Source organism: Salvelinus alpinus, chromosome 1, assembly GCF_045679555.1.
Source record: "Salvelinus alpinus chromosome 1, SLU_Salpinus.1, whole genome shotgun sequence".
In the NCBI taxonomy this organism is placed as follows: domain Eukaryota; kingdom Metazoa; phylum Chordata; class Actinopteri; order Salmoniformes; family Salmonidae; genus Salvelinus; species Salvelinus alpinus.
This window is the reverse complement of record NC_092086.1, coordinates 100,498,601-100,514,762: the sequence shown is the minus strand read 5'-3', so window position 1 is coordinate 100,514,762 and position 16,162 is coordinate 100,498,601. Positions and strand designations below refer to the sequence as shown.

General features: G+C 42.2%; 1 protein-coding gene across 1 annotated transcript in view; it reads right to left on the bottom strand.

Moving 5' to 3' along the window:
• Positions 1 to 16,162, bottom strand: part of LOC139536584 (zinc finger protein GLIS3-like) — a 31,578-nt gene that overhangs the window by 2,188 nt on the left and 13,228 nt on the right. The window contains 5 exon segments of the mRNA XM_071337233.1: positions 48 to 214; positions 5,978 to 6,110; positions 7,376 to 7,517; positions 8,047 to 8,157; positions 12,902 to 13,063. Of these exon segments, the coding sequence (XP_071193334.1) occupies positions 48 to 214; positions 5,978 to 6,110; positions 7,376 to 7,517; positions 8,047 to 8,157; positions 12,902 to 13,063 (715 nt within the window).

Sequence of the window (16,162 nt, the reverse complement as noted above, 5' to 3'; positions counted from 1 at the left end):
GATGCAGCGAACATATGAGGTACCTGTAGTTAGTAGGTGTCATTTACCTGGGTGTTGGTCTATGTTTACTACAGGAGTGTGACTGGGATGATTCAGGGGTGTGCTGGTCTTTAGGGATAAGACAGTAGGATGGTGAGTGTGAGGACTGGAGGGGCCAGGCAGTTGGTGTTGGTGGGACCCGGGGTTGAGTTGGTGGGTGGACCTATCAACAAACCTGAAATGTTTCAAATATATGAGTGAATATCAGGCTGTTAAAATGAGACATACAGTCAGCTACAAAAGTATTGGGACAGTCACACATTTGTTGTCGTTTTGGCTCTGTACTCCAGCTTTTGGATTGGAAACGATACAATGGTTATGAGGTTAAAGTGCATACTGCCAGCTTTAATTTGAAGGTATTTTCATCCATATTGGGAGAACCGTTTAGAAATTAAAGCACTTTTTGTACATGGTCTCCCCCTTTTATTGGACCAAAAGTATTGGGACAAATTCACTTATGTGTATTAAAGTAGTAACACGTTAAGCATTTGGTCCCATATTCATAGAACGCAATGACAATATCAAGCTTGTGACTAAAATATTGGTTGGATGCATTTGCTATTTGTTTTGTTTGTGTTTCAGATTATTTTGTGCCCAATATAAATTAATGGTAAATAATGTATGGTGTCATTTTGGAGTCACTTTTGTTGTTAATAAGAATATAATATGTTTCTAAACACTTCTACATTAATGTGGATGTTTCCATGATTAGCCTATGGATAATCTTGAATGAATCGTGAATAATGATGAGTGAGACATACTCCCGCTAAATATCATACTCCCGCTAATCATGGCAACATACACATTAATGTAGAAGTGTTTAGAAACATATTCTATTCTTATTTAAAATAATTGTGACTCAAAAAAATATCCACAAATTATAGCTGACAGTCTGCAGTTTAACCTCATAGTCATTGTATCATTTCAAATCCAAAGTGCTGGAGTACAGAGCCAAAACAACGACAAATGTGTCACTGTCCCAATACTTTTGGAGCTCACTGTAATTTCATCTGCATACCTACTGCACAATATCATGATGCTGTTAACCCTACTCTCTGCCTCAAACCACTGAAAGCTATTTTAGTCAAAAGACACACAATATCATGATACTGTTAACCCTACTCTCTGCCTCAAACCACTGAAAGCTCTTATAGTCAAAAGACACACAATATCATGATGCTGTTAACCCTACTCTCTGCCTCAAACCACTGAAAGCTCTTATAGTCAAAAGACACACAATATCATGATGCTGTTAACCCTACTCTCTGCCTCAAACCACTGAAAGCTATTTTAGTCAAAAGACACACAATATCATGATGCTGTTAACCCTACTCTCTGCCTCAAACCACTGAAAGCTATTTTAGTCAAAAGACACACAATATCATGATGCTGTTAACCCTACTCTCTGCCTCAAACCACTGAAAGCTCTTATAGTCAAAAGACACACAATATCATGATGCTGTTAACCCTACTCTCTGCCTCAAACTACTGAAAGCTATTTTAGTCAAAAGACACACAATATCATGATGCTGTTAACCCTACTCTCTGCCTCAAACTACTGAAAGCTCTTATAGTCAAAAGACACACAATATCATGATGCTGTTAACCCTACTCTCTGCCTCAAACCACTGAAAGCTCTTATAGTCAAAAGACACACAATATCATGATGCTGTTAACCCTACTCTCTGCCTCAAACTACTGACAGCTCTTTCAGTCAAAAGACACTGACAAGTAGACGTCTGTTTAAAAGAGGCAGCTACTTCGTAACTGAGGCATAGTAACATAGCACACTTGCCCGACATTAAATAACCAATTAGAACTAAGCACAGATAGAAGTTTCTTATTTAGCAGACGGTATTTGAGAGAAATCTTAATGACCTGTTTTTTTTGTTTTTGTTGCCCAGACTGGAAAAATATATTTCCCCAAACTAAGCATCAGAAAGTAAGAGATAAGAAAATGCTTCAGAAGGCAAAACAATGAGTTGGTTGAATGCTTTTATTGTGTAGCTGTAAACCTTTTTCATTTTTCTTACTGGCACCAGTGTAATTAAAATAATTGAGGTGTTTACAATGCAATTGATTAAGGGAATAACGATGAACAGGCTGAATGAGTGAATAACGAAATCACATAAAGGCAGTGAAGAAAATGTCAACAGGGATTTTACAATCGATTTAACATCTAGAAAGGTAATAACAGCAATTCTCTTCCCACAGCCTCTGAATGGTATTTTTCAGATTTTATGATTCACTTATTGAATTCCTGAGCCACTCAAGTTGGTGCCTATAGCTTCCACTAATGCAGGCCCTTGAGACCAATGACCAACGCTTTCAATGGCTGATTGTGTACCCAGAATCCTGTGGTGAATGCTGCGGCCTACCGCTGCTGCCAGGACAATCAGTGTCAGTGAGAAGCCATGAGCATCTGGCTGCCCAAAATGACAGAAAACCCTCCTTCTCACCGCCTTTGAAGTGCATGGACGAAGTTATGTTTTTTTGTTAGCTGAACAGGCAACAGTGTTGCTGGCCATTCCCAACCTGTAAAACCTCTTATCAACAGCTCTCTTCACAGCTGAGATGCAGCGTGCCACAAAAAGCCTATTGGAGTCTTTCACAATGGGAGAAAATTGTGCTTTATTTTAATCAGATTATTCTAACTATGAGCCTACTGCCATAAATCCATGACAACCGATGTTTAAGTACTTATTTGTTGCAGATGAGAAAAAAATAGAGAAAAGGGGAGAGGCATTTGAATCAGTCATGGCTACAGGGACTGTGCCAATGGGAACTCAAAATGAATAGAAAATAGCCAGTCGCTTGCCCAACAGATGCAACTGGGCCTGCAGGTTCTCTTCACAGAAAGTAGATGTGAACACGTTTAAAAAACCAAACCACATTAACGGGATGGATGAGAAATATAACCATCTATTCACCATTGTCTGACACATTGTCAGAGAGTCAGACATTATGCAACCAGTGATGCCATTAAAACACATATCTGCCCGTCAATGTCTTAGACACACTGAGACAGAAAAAAAGTATCTGCCAGGAGCCATCAATAGAGTATGTTGGAGGGACTGTAGATTTCAACAGGACTAGGTAAGGTCTGTCACTGTATAAAGATATAATTGTCCCCTGCAGAATACCAAGAACGCTGTTAATCGGTAACCCAGTAGGGGAAAGAGCAATGATGTATATACACCCTGGATTGCTGAAGCTATGTATTGGTCAGTGAGAGGCTTTGAAGCCACCGGTCGGACATATTGGCACTCCCCTTGAGGAGCAGTAGAATTAATAGAATTCTACAGTATTTAAATGAAATGTTTCAAAGACTAAATTATACACTACATGACCAAAAGTATGTGAACACCTGCTCGTCGAACATCTCATTCCAAAATCATGGGCATTAATATGGAGTTACCCCCCCCCCTTGCTGCTATAACGGCCTCCACTCTTCTGGGAAGACTTTTCACTAGATGTTGGAACATTGCTGCGGGGACTTGCTTCCATTCAGCCACAAGAGCATTAGTGAGGTTGGGTACTGATGTTGGACGATTAGGTCTGGATTGCAGTCGGGCGTTCCAATTTATACCAAAGGTGTTTGATGGGGTTGAAGTCAGGGCTCTGTGCAGGCCAGTCAAGTTCTTTGAACACCGACAAACCATTTCTGTATGGGTCTCACTTTGTGCACGGGGGCATTGTCATGCTAAAACAGGAAAGGGCCTTCCCCAAACTGTTGCCACAAAGTTGGAAGCACAGAATCATCTAGAATGTCATTGTATGCTGTAGCATTAAGATTTCCCTTCACTGAAACTAAGGGGCCTAGCCCAAACCATGAAAAACACCCCCAGATCATTATTCCTCCTCCACCAAAGTTTACAGTTTGCACTATGCATTGGGGTAGGTAGCATTCTCCTGGCATCCGCAAAACCCAGATTCGTCCGTCAGACTGCCAGATGGTGAAGCGTGATTCATCACTCCAGAGAACATGTTTCCACTGCTCCAGAGTCCAATGGCGGCAAGCTAAACACCACTCTAGCCGATGCTTGGCATTGGGCATGGTAGTCTTAGGCTTATGTGCGGCTGCTCGGCCATGGAAAGCCATTTCATGAAGCTCCTGACGAACAGTTCTTTGCTGACATTGCTTTCAGAGGCAGTTTGGAACTCGGTAATGAGTGTTGCAATCGAGGACAGATGATTTTTACGCGCTACACATTTCAGCACTAGGCAGTCCTGTTCTGTGAGCTTATGTGGCCTACCACTTCGCGGCTGAGCCGTTGTTGCTCATAGAGGTTTTCACTTCACAATAACAGCACTTACAGTTGTCCGGGGCAGCTCTAGCAAGACAGACATTTTGCGAACTGACTTGTTGGAAAGCTGGCATCCTATGACGGTGCCATGTTGAAAGTCACTGAGCTCTTCAGTAAGGCCATTCTACAGCCATTGTTTGTCTATGGAGATTGCATGACTTTGTGCTCAATTTTACACACCTGTCAGCGACGGGTGTGGCTGAAATAGCCGAATCCACTAATTTAAAAGGGTGTCCACATACCTTTGTATATATAGTACATTTATTTAAGTATTTTGTTGTTGTAGTGAGGACAGTTACAAAACTTTCCAAAAAATGATACTTTAAGGAAAATGTTTTAATATATGATTTTTTATCTTTATGTTTATCTTACATAATATAATTTAAAAGTATGCATGAAGGTGTCTGTAATAGAATAAACGTTGCAAAAACAAATGTTGACATTAATAAATGCATTTCTATAGCTTCCAAAATGTTTTTTACACCGGCGATGGTGCCAAGATAGAGCTGCGAGGGCTTCAAAACAGCGCCCCCTGTCAGTCATCTAGTGTATATATTAGAAACTACTTGTTTGATAGTACTGCACTGTTGGAGCCAGAAGCACAAGTATTTCGCTACACGCGCAATAACATCAACTAAACATGTGCATGTGACCAATAACATTTGATTTGATTTAATAAATCCTTGGGAGTGAGACTGAAAGACAGTTCTTAAGGCAATGACTTCAGAACTTTCATTAGCCAGCACTTGTCATAACTGTGAAACACATGACATGTAAGTTCTTCAAACTTTACACAAGACCTGGAAAAATGACTGAATTCTCAGTCTTAAGGAAGGAACATTGAATGCGATTATAAACATCCTTGCATGACTCCTACTCCTATATGTTTATTACAGTGGAGGCTGTTGGGGGGAGAACGGGTCATAATAACGGCTGGAATGGAGTAAATGGAATGGTATCAAAAACATGGTTTTCATGTGTTTGATACCATTCCATTCACTCCGTTCCATCCATTAAACTCCATTCCAGTTATTATTATGAGCCGTCCTCCCCTCAGCATCATCCACTGGTTTATTATAAATTGATTATTGCATTTACGTTGAGAATACTTCATTACAGCGATATAAATATGTGACTAAATATGACTATGATGAATGGTTTAAACAGTATCCACTTTTCTAGTTCAAGACTGTCTCTTACACTTTTTTACATTTAAAACAGAATTACAGTATATTAGGCACATATAGTTTAATATGAAAATGGTCTCACCATCAATGTCTTAGAAAATTATTTCCACATAACCACAACGGCAACACATTCTAAGTGACAGAAGTCAGGGAAGTTTAGCCAGGTCCAGGTTGTGACAGCTGCCTATGAATTGTCATAATCTAACCATAGGAAAAACACCATTGTACGAATAATAATTGTTTATCCTAAATGCAAAAGTTCCCTCCCCATATAAATGTAAAACCGGCAACGACAATAAACAAACTCTAGAATTGCCTCACAGCTGAAAAAACGTATGTGGTGAACTCAAATAGATTAGTTAAATAAAGGTTAAATAAAGGTTAAATAAAAAAATAAATAGACTAGAAGACTAATAATAATCTTTCTGCTGTGTGGCTGTATACCTATAACTGTCCTGTTGGGGGCGCAGCAGAGCCAGGTGTGAGCTGTTTGAGGAGGGTTGGCCCTGTGGAACAGCTGGAGGGAAAGGGATGGATAGAGACACACAGTGGCTAGACTGCCCACTGGTCAGCAGATCTATCAAACACAGACAACAAAGGAGAGATATGAATACACCGAACAATCCTACACACAGCATAAGCCTCTAACTCAGACTCAAACTAAGGAGTATAAGAACATACACTTCATGACCAAAAGTATGTGGACACCTGCTCGTCGAACATCTCATTCCAAAATCATGGGCATTAATATGGAGTTGGTTCCCCCTTTGCCGCTGTAACAGCCTCTACTCTTCTGGGAAGGCTTTCCCCTAGATGTTGGAACATTGCTGCGGGGACTTGCTTCCATTCAACCACAAGAGCATTAGTGAGGTCGGACACTGACGTTGGGTGATTAGGCCTGGCGTTCCAATTCATCCCAAAGGTGTTTGATCGGGTTGAGGTCAGGGCTCTATGCAAGCCAGTCAAGTTCTTCCACACTGATCTCAATAAAACATTTCTGTATGGACCTCACTTTGTGCACGGGGGCATTGTCATGCTGAAACAGGAAAGGGCCTTCCCAAAACTATTGAAAAACAGCCCCTGACCATTATTCCTCCTTCACCAAACGTTACAGTTACATCCGCCAAATCCAGGTTTGTCCGCCGGACTGCCAGATGGTGAAGCGTGATTCATCACTCCAGAGAACGTGTTTCTACTGCTCCAGAGTCCAATGGAGGCGAGCTTTACACCACTCCGTTTGACGCTTGGCATTGTGCATGGTGATCTTAGGCTTGTGTGCCTAAGATTAGGCTGCTTGGCCATGGAAACTAATTTCATGACGCTCCCGACGAACAGTTCTTCTTTGGAACTCGTAGTGAGTGTTGCAACCGAGGACAGACAATTTATACACGCTACTCGCTTCAGCACTCTATGGTTCTGTTCTGTGAGATTGTGTGGCCTACCACTTTGCAGCTGAGTAGTTGTTGACCTAAACTTTCCACTTCACAAACAGCATTTCCAGTTGACCCGGGGCAGCTCTAGCAGGGCAGAAATTAGACGAACTGACTTGTTGAAAAGGTGGCATCCTATGATGGTGCCACGTTGAACGTCACTGAGCTCTTCAGTAAGGCCATTCTATTGCCAATGTTTGTCTATTGAGATTGCATGGCTGTGTGCTCAATTTTATACAGCTGAGCTGTCAACAACGGGTGTGGCTGAAATAGCCGAATCCAATAATTTGAAGGGGTGTCCACATACTTCTGTATATACAGTGTATGAAACCATGGCTTTCATTCTAGTAAGGTTATATTTGCCAGAACTACTGTACTAAAGGCACTGTCAATGCATGTAAAAAATGCGTACCTGTGTAGAGATCTAGGGAAGGTATTGGTGATTGGCCCAGCTTGCTGTTAATCATGTCCAGAGGAGAGAGGCTGGGTAGCATGGGTTGGATGGTTAGACAGTCCGTTAATGTCTCTTGGCTCATGTCAATTGATGACCTCAGCTTTAGACCAATCACATGGAAACAGATGTACAGAGATCAGCATAAATGCAAGCAGAGAATAAAGTAACTTGCTAATGAAAGAAGCTGTGAATGTGGGAGCGCGCATTTGTAAACTATACTTTTTTAAAAATAGAAACAACTCACCTCCTGTGGCTGGTTGTACAGTATCTATGGTTACATAACCTTAACTCGAAGATAGAGTTAATGAGCATGATTTTTATCAACAGGAACTTTAATAGTCTGAATATTACAACGCAGCAAAGAAAATAAACTAACTAGTGAAGATGTATACAATATTATGTGTCGGCATAGTGTACTGTACGAGTGGATGTGTTTGTGATACAACAGAAGTGTCCCCATTACGTACAGTAAGTGGGGAAACTAAGAGGCAGTGAAAGAGAGAGAGTGAGAGTGTCTAAAGAGTCTAAAGAGACATTGAGACTGCAGTCACACTTTGACAGCAAAGCGTGATGAAGCTGATTATCAGGTATAACTGTTAAAAGCAGAGTCCAGGCAGCTCCATACTGACCTTTTTCCTAAACTGCCTCTCTTTGGATGAATGGGATTTGATGTGCTTGCGCAGGGAGCTGGGGTCAGTGTAGCGCTTTACACAACCAGGGATCTGACACGCGTACGGCTTCTGCACAAACACACAGACACAAAATGTAAATTATGTCACAAAACCAACAACTTTCGGCTTTCGATGTGTGTTTTCAAATCAAATCAAATGTTATTTGTCACATGCGCCGAATACAACAGGTGTAGACCTTACAGTGAAATGCTGATTTATAAGCCCTTAACCACCAATGCAGTTTTAAGAAAAATAAGTGTTAAGTAAAAAATAGATAAGTAAAATATATAAAATAACAAATAATTAAAGAGCAGCAGTAAAATAACAGTAGCAAGGCTATATAAAGGGGGTACCGGTACAGAGTCAATGTGCGGTGGCACTGGTTAGTCAAGGTAATTGAGGTAATATGTATACTACCGTTCAAAAGTTTTGGGTCACTTGGAAATGTCCTTGTTTTTGAAAGAAAAGCATAGTTTTTGTCCATTAAAATAACATCAAATTGATCAGAATTACAGTGTAGACATTTTTAATGTTGTAAATGACTATTGTAGCTGGAAACAGCTGAATTCTTTATGGAATATCTACATAGGTGTACAGAGGCCCATTATCAGCAACCATCACTCCTGTGTTCCAATGGCACTTTGTGTTAGCTAATCCAAGTTTATCAATTTAAAAGGCTAATTGATCATTAGAAAACCCTTTTGCAATTATGTTAGCACAGCTGAAAACTGTTGTTCTGAATAAAGAAGCAATAAAACTGGCCTTCTACAGACTAGTTGAGTATCTGGAGCATCAGCAACTTCCTTCACAGAACAGCGCAAACTGGCTCTAACCAGAATAGAAAGAGGAATGGGAGGCCCCGGTGCACAACTGAGCTGTAGTACACAGCTAGTACGAGATCTTCAGTTTCTTGGCAATCTTTCGCATGGAATAGCCTTAATTTCTTAGAACAAGAATAGACTGACGAGTTTCAGAAGAAAGTTCTGTTGCTGGAAACTTTGAGCCTGTAATCAAACCCACAAATGCTGATGCTCCAGATACTCAACTAGTCTAAAGAAGGTCAGTTTTATTGCTTCTTTAGTTAGCACAACAGTTTTCAGCTGTGCTAACATAATTGCAAAAGGGTTTTCTAATGATCAATTAGTCTTTTAAAATTATATACTTGGATTAGCACAGCACCCCCACAACATGATGCTGCCAACATCGTGCTTCACGGTTGGGATGGTGTTCTTTGGCTTGCAAGCCTCCCCCTTTTTCCTCCAAACATAATGATGGTCATTATGGCCAAACAGTTCTATTTTGTTTCATCAGACCAGAGGACATTTCTCCAAAAAGTACGATCTTTGTCCCCATGTGCAGTTGCAAACCGTAGTCTGGCTTTTTTAGGGCGGTTTTGGAGCAGTGGCTTCTTCCTTGCTGAGCGGCCTTTCAGGTTATGTCGATATAGGACTCGTTTAACTGTGGATATAGATACTTTTGTACCTGTTTCCTCCAGCATCTTCACAAGGTCCTTTGCTGTTGTTCTGGGATTGATTTGCACTTTTCGCACCAGAGGAAGTTCATCTCTAGGAGACAGAACGCGTCTCCTTCCTGAGCGGTATGACGGCTGCGTGGTCGCATGGTGTTTATACTTGTGTACTATTGTTTGTACAGATGAACGTGGTACCTTCAGGCATTTGGAAATTGCTCTCAAGGATGAGCCAGACTTGTGGAGGTCTACAATATTTTTTCAGAGGTCTGGCTGATTTCTTTTGATTTTCCCATGATGCCAAGCAAAGAGGCACTGGGTTTGAAGGTAGGCCTTGCAATACATCCACAGGTACACTTCCAATTGACTCAAATCCATTAGCCTGTCAGAAGCTTTTAAAGCCATGACATAATTTTCTGGAAATTTTCAAGCTGTTTAAAGGCACAGTCAACTTAGTGTTTGTAAACTTCTGAACCACTGGAATTGTGATACAGTGAATTATAAGTGAAATAATCTGTCTGTAAACAATTGTTGGAAAAATTACTTGTGTCATGCACAAAGTAGATGTCCTAACCGACTTTCCAAAACGATAGTTTGTTAACAAGAAATTTGTGGAGTGGTTAAAAACGAGTTTTAATGACTCCAACCAAAGTGTATGTAAACTTCAACTGTATATATTTTTATTTAACAAGGCAAGTCAGTTAAGAACAAATTCTTATTTACAATGACGGCCTATCCCAGCCAAACCCAACCAACCTTGGTTCAATTATGTGCAGTCCTATGGGACTCCCAATCACAGCCAGATGTGACTCAGCCTGGATTCAAACCAGGGACTGTAAAGACTCCTCTTGCACTGAGCTGCAGTGCCTTAGACCGCTGCACCACTCGGGAGCCTTGCAGTTGGAGGCCGAACAGTTGCCATACCAGGCAGTGATACAACCAGTCAGGATGCTCTTGATTGTGCAGCTGTAGAACTTTTTAAAGTTCTGAGTACCCATGACAAGTCTTTTCAGTCCCCTGGGGGGAAATAGGCGTTTGTCGTGCCCTCTTCATGACTGTCTTGGTGTGTTTAGACCATGATAGTTTGTTGGTGATGTGGACACCAAGGAACTTGAAGCTCTCAACCTGCTCCACTACAGCCACGTCAATGAGAATGGGGGTGCTCGTTCTTCCTTTTCCTGTAGTCCACAATCATCTCCTTTGTTTTGATCACGTTGAGGGAGTGGTTGTTATCCTGGCACCACACGGCCAGGTCTCTGACCTCCTCCCTATAGGCTGTCTCATCGTTGTCGGTGATCAGGTCTACCACTGTTGTGTCATCGGCAAACTTAATGATGGTGTTGGAGTCGTGCCTGGCCATGTAGTCATGAGTGAACAGGGAGTACAGGAGGGGACTGAGCACGCACCCCTGGGGGCCCCCGTGTTGAGGATCAGAGTGGCGGATGTGTTGTTACCTACCCTTACCACCTGGGAGCAGCCCGTTAGAAATTCCAGGATCCAGTTGCAGAGGGAGGCATTTAGTCCCAGGGTCCTTAGCTTAGTGATGAGCTTTGAGGGCACTATGGTGTTAAACCCTGAGCTGTAGTCAATGAATAGAATTCTCACATAGTTGTCCCTTTTGTCAAGGTGGGAAAGAGCAGTGTGGAGTGCAATAGAGATTGCATCATCTGTGGATCTGTTGGGGCGGTATGCAAATTGGAGTGGGTCTAGGGTTTCTGGGATAATGGTGTTGATGTGAGCCATGACCAGCCTTTCAAAGCACTTCATGGCTACAGATGTGAGTGCTACAGGTCGGTAGTCATTTAGGCAGGTTACCTTAGTGCTCTTGGGCACACGGACTATGGTAGTCTGCTTGAAACATGTTGGTATTACAGACTCAGTCAGGGACAGGTCGAAAATGTCAGTGAAGACACTTGCCAGTTGGTCCGCGCATGCTTCGAGTACACGTCCTGGTAATCCGTCTGGGAATGTTGACCTGTTTAAAGGTCTTACTCACATCGGCTACGGAGAGCGAGATCACACAATGTTTGATGGTTTGTCTGAGGGCATAGCGGGATTTCTTATAAGCTTCCGGGTTAGAGTCCCGATCCCTGAAAGCGGCAGCTCTACCCTTTAGCTCAGTGCGGAAGTTGCCTGTAATCCGTGGCTTCTGGTTGGGGTATGTACGTACGGTCACTGTGAGGACGACATCATCGATGCACTTATTAATGAAGCTTGTGACTGATGTGGTGTACTCCTCAATGCCATCGGAAGAATCCTGGAACATATTCCAGACTGTGCTAGCAAAACAGTCCTGTAGCTTAGCATCTGCGTCTTCTGACCACTTCTTTATTGACCGAGTCACTGGTGCTTCCTGCTTCAGTTTTATTTGTAAGCAGGAATCAGGAGGATAGAATTATGGTCGGATGTGCCAAATGGAGGGCGAGGGAGAGCTTTGTACGCGTCTCTGTGTGTGGAGTAAAGGTGGTCTGGAGTTTTTTCCCCCTCTGTTTGCACATTTAACATGCTGGTAGAAATGAGGTAAAATGGATTTAAGTCTGGATGAGCGTTTTCCTGTTTGCTTATGGCCGTATATAGCTCATTGAGTGCGGTCTTAGTGCCAGCATCGGTTTGTGGTGGTAAACAGACAGCTACGAAGAATATAGATGAAAACTCTCTTGGTAAATAGTGTGGTCTATAGCTTATCATGAGATCTACCTCAGGTGAGCAAAACCTTGAGACTTCCTTACTATTAGATTTTGTGCACCAGCTGTTGTTTACAAATATACACAGACCGCCACCACTTGTCTTACCGGAGGCGGCTGTTCTATCTTGCCGATGCAGCGTAAACCCTCCAGCTGTATGTTATTCATGCCGTCGTTCAGCCACGACTCTGTGAAACATAAGATATTACAGTTTTTAATGTCCCGTTGGTTGGATATACGTGGTCGTAGTTCATCTATTTTGTTATCCAATGATTGTACGTTGGCTGATAGGACTGATGGTAAAGGCAGATTACCCTCTCGCCGTCGGATCCTTACAAGGCAACCCGACCTACGTCCCCGATATCTCTGTCTCTTTCTCCTGCGAATGACGGGGATGAGGGCCTTGTCGGGTGTCTGAAGTAAATCCTTCACGTCCGACTCATTAAAGAAAAACTCTTCTTCCAGTACGAGGTGAGTAATCGCTGTCCTGATATCTAGAAGCTCTTTTCGGTCATAAGAGAAACATTATGTACAAAGTAAATTGCGAAAAAAACACACACAATAACATAATTGGTTAGGAGACCGTAAAACGGCAGCCATCTCCTCCGGCGCCATTGTCACACCATATGTGTGTCTGTCTGAGTTATGCCACTCAACTCACCGTGTCCAGGTGTGTGCGCTGATGCTTGGCTCTGTCGCTGGAGTTGCTGAAGGCTTTGTGGCAGCCGGGGTGCTGGCATATATAAGGCTTCTCTCCAGTGTGGCTGCGCAGGTGGATCTTCATGTTCTCCAGCCGAGAGAAAGCCTTCTGACAGCCCTCAAACTGCAACCACACACATAGGGCACAGGGACAGGAGTGATAGTGTACAATTAGTATACCTATCATGAACCTATACTGTACATCTTGGGCCACAAATCAATGGTCCAGGCTATCTGGGATACTTGGGACGTCCCAACTCTGACAATACCTCATTGAAATGTACATTTAAAATGGTTAGGTTATGGTTAGGGTAGGGGTTAAGGTTAGGGTACGGACAACCCAAGGATTCCAGATAGCACTAACCACAAAACAATATCCGGGAAAAAATAACACTGACAAACACTATATAAGAGGTGAGGTTGTCAATGTAACCAGCAGGGTTCAGTATCTGTGTGTAAACAGACCTCAATGTCTGTAAAAACGATCTTGTCTCTAGGGTCTCGTAGGAGCTACATGACAGAGTAACTCATTGTAGAAAAATGCTACCACTAACTGGTAGAAGGGCTAAGGTAGAGAGGTTTGTTCCTTGCCAAAATAACTTGCTCCCTGCCCAGGTCTACTGCACTCGCTGTCACAAGCTATGAGATTCAGGAGTAGTGGATGGAGGTTAATTAAAGTCAGCAGAACTGAACAGCTCTCCTTTGTGCAGTACTACCCACCTCATTGCAATGACTTCACCCTCAAAACATGTGAATCATCACAGTTTCTTACTGTAAGCCAAGCCTAGCACTTTGCTCTCTGCGGTCATGGTGTTTGGAATGTTCTTACTTCAGCATCAGAGTAAAGTCATGGGACCGTGACCCATTTTATTATTGTTCCTCCAGGACTGGATTCCTTGCATAGCTATACCTCTCCCTCAGTCTAAACTGACTAAATACAGTTCCTTTAATATTTGACTCATCGCATTCGTATGGGACATATTTCCCATTCCTTTAATTAATGTAATAACATAGCACTAACTTCAAACTCTATTTCTCTTCTGAACTCTATCTGAATCAACATTGCTGGTATCTTCTTGCAGGACAGTATCTTGATGAAATTCACATATCTAATGTACAGTACAGGCAAAACACATACCTATTCCAGAGACACAACACTCGCAAATGTTCTCTCTCGAAGTTGGAAAACAGCAGGCACGAACATACACCCTGCAGAGCAAAACCACAACCACCAGCAGAGTACTGTCATTATGCCAAAACTCAATTCCAGTAAAGCCATTATGACTCCTTCTGATGGGAACCATATGTTCTTAATGTCAAAGGAATGGAGTAAAGGATATATTTTATAAGCCTTAAGTAACTCAAGAGGAATCGAGTGATGCGGATATGCCTGAGAATTCTATTAGTGCTCAACCGTCTATTAGGGATAGAAAATTGATTCTGCATGACTGTATCATAGTAAATGTGTGAATTTGGGGGTATTTTCAAAAGCATTTTAATGCTTACAGATGGAGTCTCCCATGCAACGATGACGATCTCTCTCCTTGTGGGTGTTTACCATGCCCTGCATGTCTGGGGACATGACCTAACAGCCGTTGTGTATTACTGAAAGTGGAGAAAGCCACCAGTCTTAGTCTTACACAAGTCTTCTTCACACACAGCAGGATATTCTGTCCAAATGTTGTCTAATACAGTGGCATCCTAGGAAAGTACCCCATGACCAGACACTCAAAACAACAGTGTAGAAAAAGGGATCAGCATCGGACCATTCAGACCGGCTAGCATAAGAAAAACACAGGCCACGGAGAATGAGCAGGATAAATAGTCATTCAACCTGGGGATGGGAAAAGAACTAAGAACTAGCATCACACAAATATACTGCCAGGAGCCCAGCGGTGCCCCCCCCCCCCACACACACACACTCTAATAAAGCTAATAGTCCCCTTTTAGCTGCTTTGTGAGACAGAGGGTCTGAATAGATAGCAACATGGCTCCTTAGTGGACCTAAATGCCACAGCCAGCCTCCTGACAGGTCCTGGCAGCCTCCCATGCCCCGGGGAACAATGACCCGCCCACATCGTGCCAGCAGAGTCAGTCTAGTGCCTACAGTTGTGCCTTAGCCTCTCTCCACTCTCTGACATCTCCAATCTCTCTTCTCCACTCTCTTGACATATCACCTCTCACATCTCCACTCTCTCTTCTCTCTCACATCTCCACTCTCTTGACATATCACCTCTCACATCTCCACTCTCTCACATCCCCACTCTCATCTCCACTCTCTCACATCTCCTCTCTCTCACATCTCCATTCCCTCACATCTCCATTCTCTCACATCTCAACTCTCTCTCTTCTCCTCACTTACTTCTTCTCGCTGTTCTCTCTCACATCTCACATCTTCACATGGCGTTTTTCTTACTCTTATCTACAGCTCAACTCCCATTCTTATCCACTTCAGACTGTCATGTCTCACTTCACTCTCACATATCCTCTCCTCATTCTCAGTCAAATGATCCTCTTGTCTGCTATCATCTTCTTTAAATGTAAAAGGTTAATGCATGATATTTTTAGGTCTTAAAAGTAACTGTCCAGTGAAAATCTCACTTTTAAAAGTTAATAATCTGTTAACTCATAACCAAATAATGTTGACTCATCCTACACTCGTATTTGTGGCCAAAGCATGAATTGGAGAAAAAACACTCAAAAAACCCAACCTCAAATGTGTATCTCAAACAGACCATTTAAAAAATCCTTTCTATTTCCACATAGAACACAATGTCATGATGGCTCATTGGCTGAGATGGCCAATCAGTGGTCTACCCATGTAAATATTTTTACTGAATGGTCTACACCCACACCATTCTGTTGTTGGGATACACCCACACCATTCAAACACAGAAAATCTTATTTTTTTACACTCAATTGCAATTTTTGGGAAGAAAAACTATTTCACTCACATTGTAATTAATTTTAGGTCATATTTCATAGAACTCCGGAAACACTTCACAGTTACTTTAAAACAAGAGCTAAAAACAGTTACAGAAACTTGAGAAGAAGCTGTGTTGTTAAAATACTTTGAAGTCTGAAACGTTTTTTTGGTGCCAGGTTATTTCCCTCCTTGAGGTTGTAGAGATGCCGCTAAAAATCTTGGCAAACTAGAAATCTCACCAGGCCTGCATTCAATGGTGATGTGGGCAGGACTAGAATTTCAAGCTGTCCATTGTAA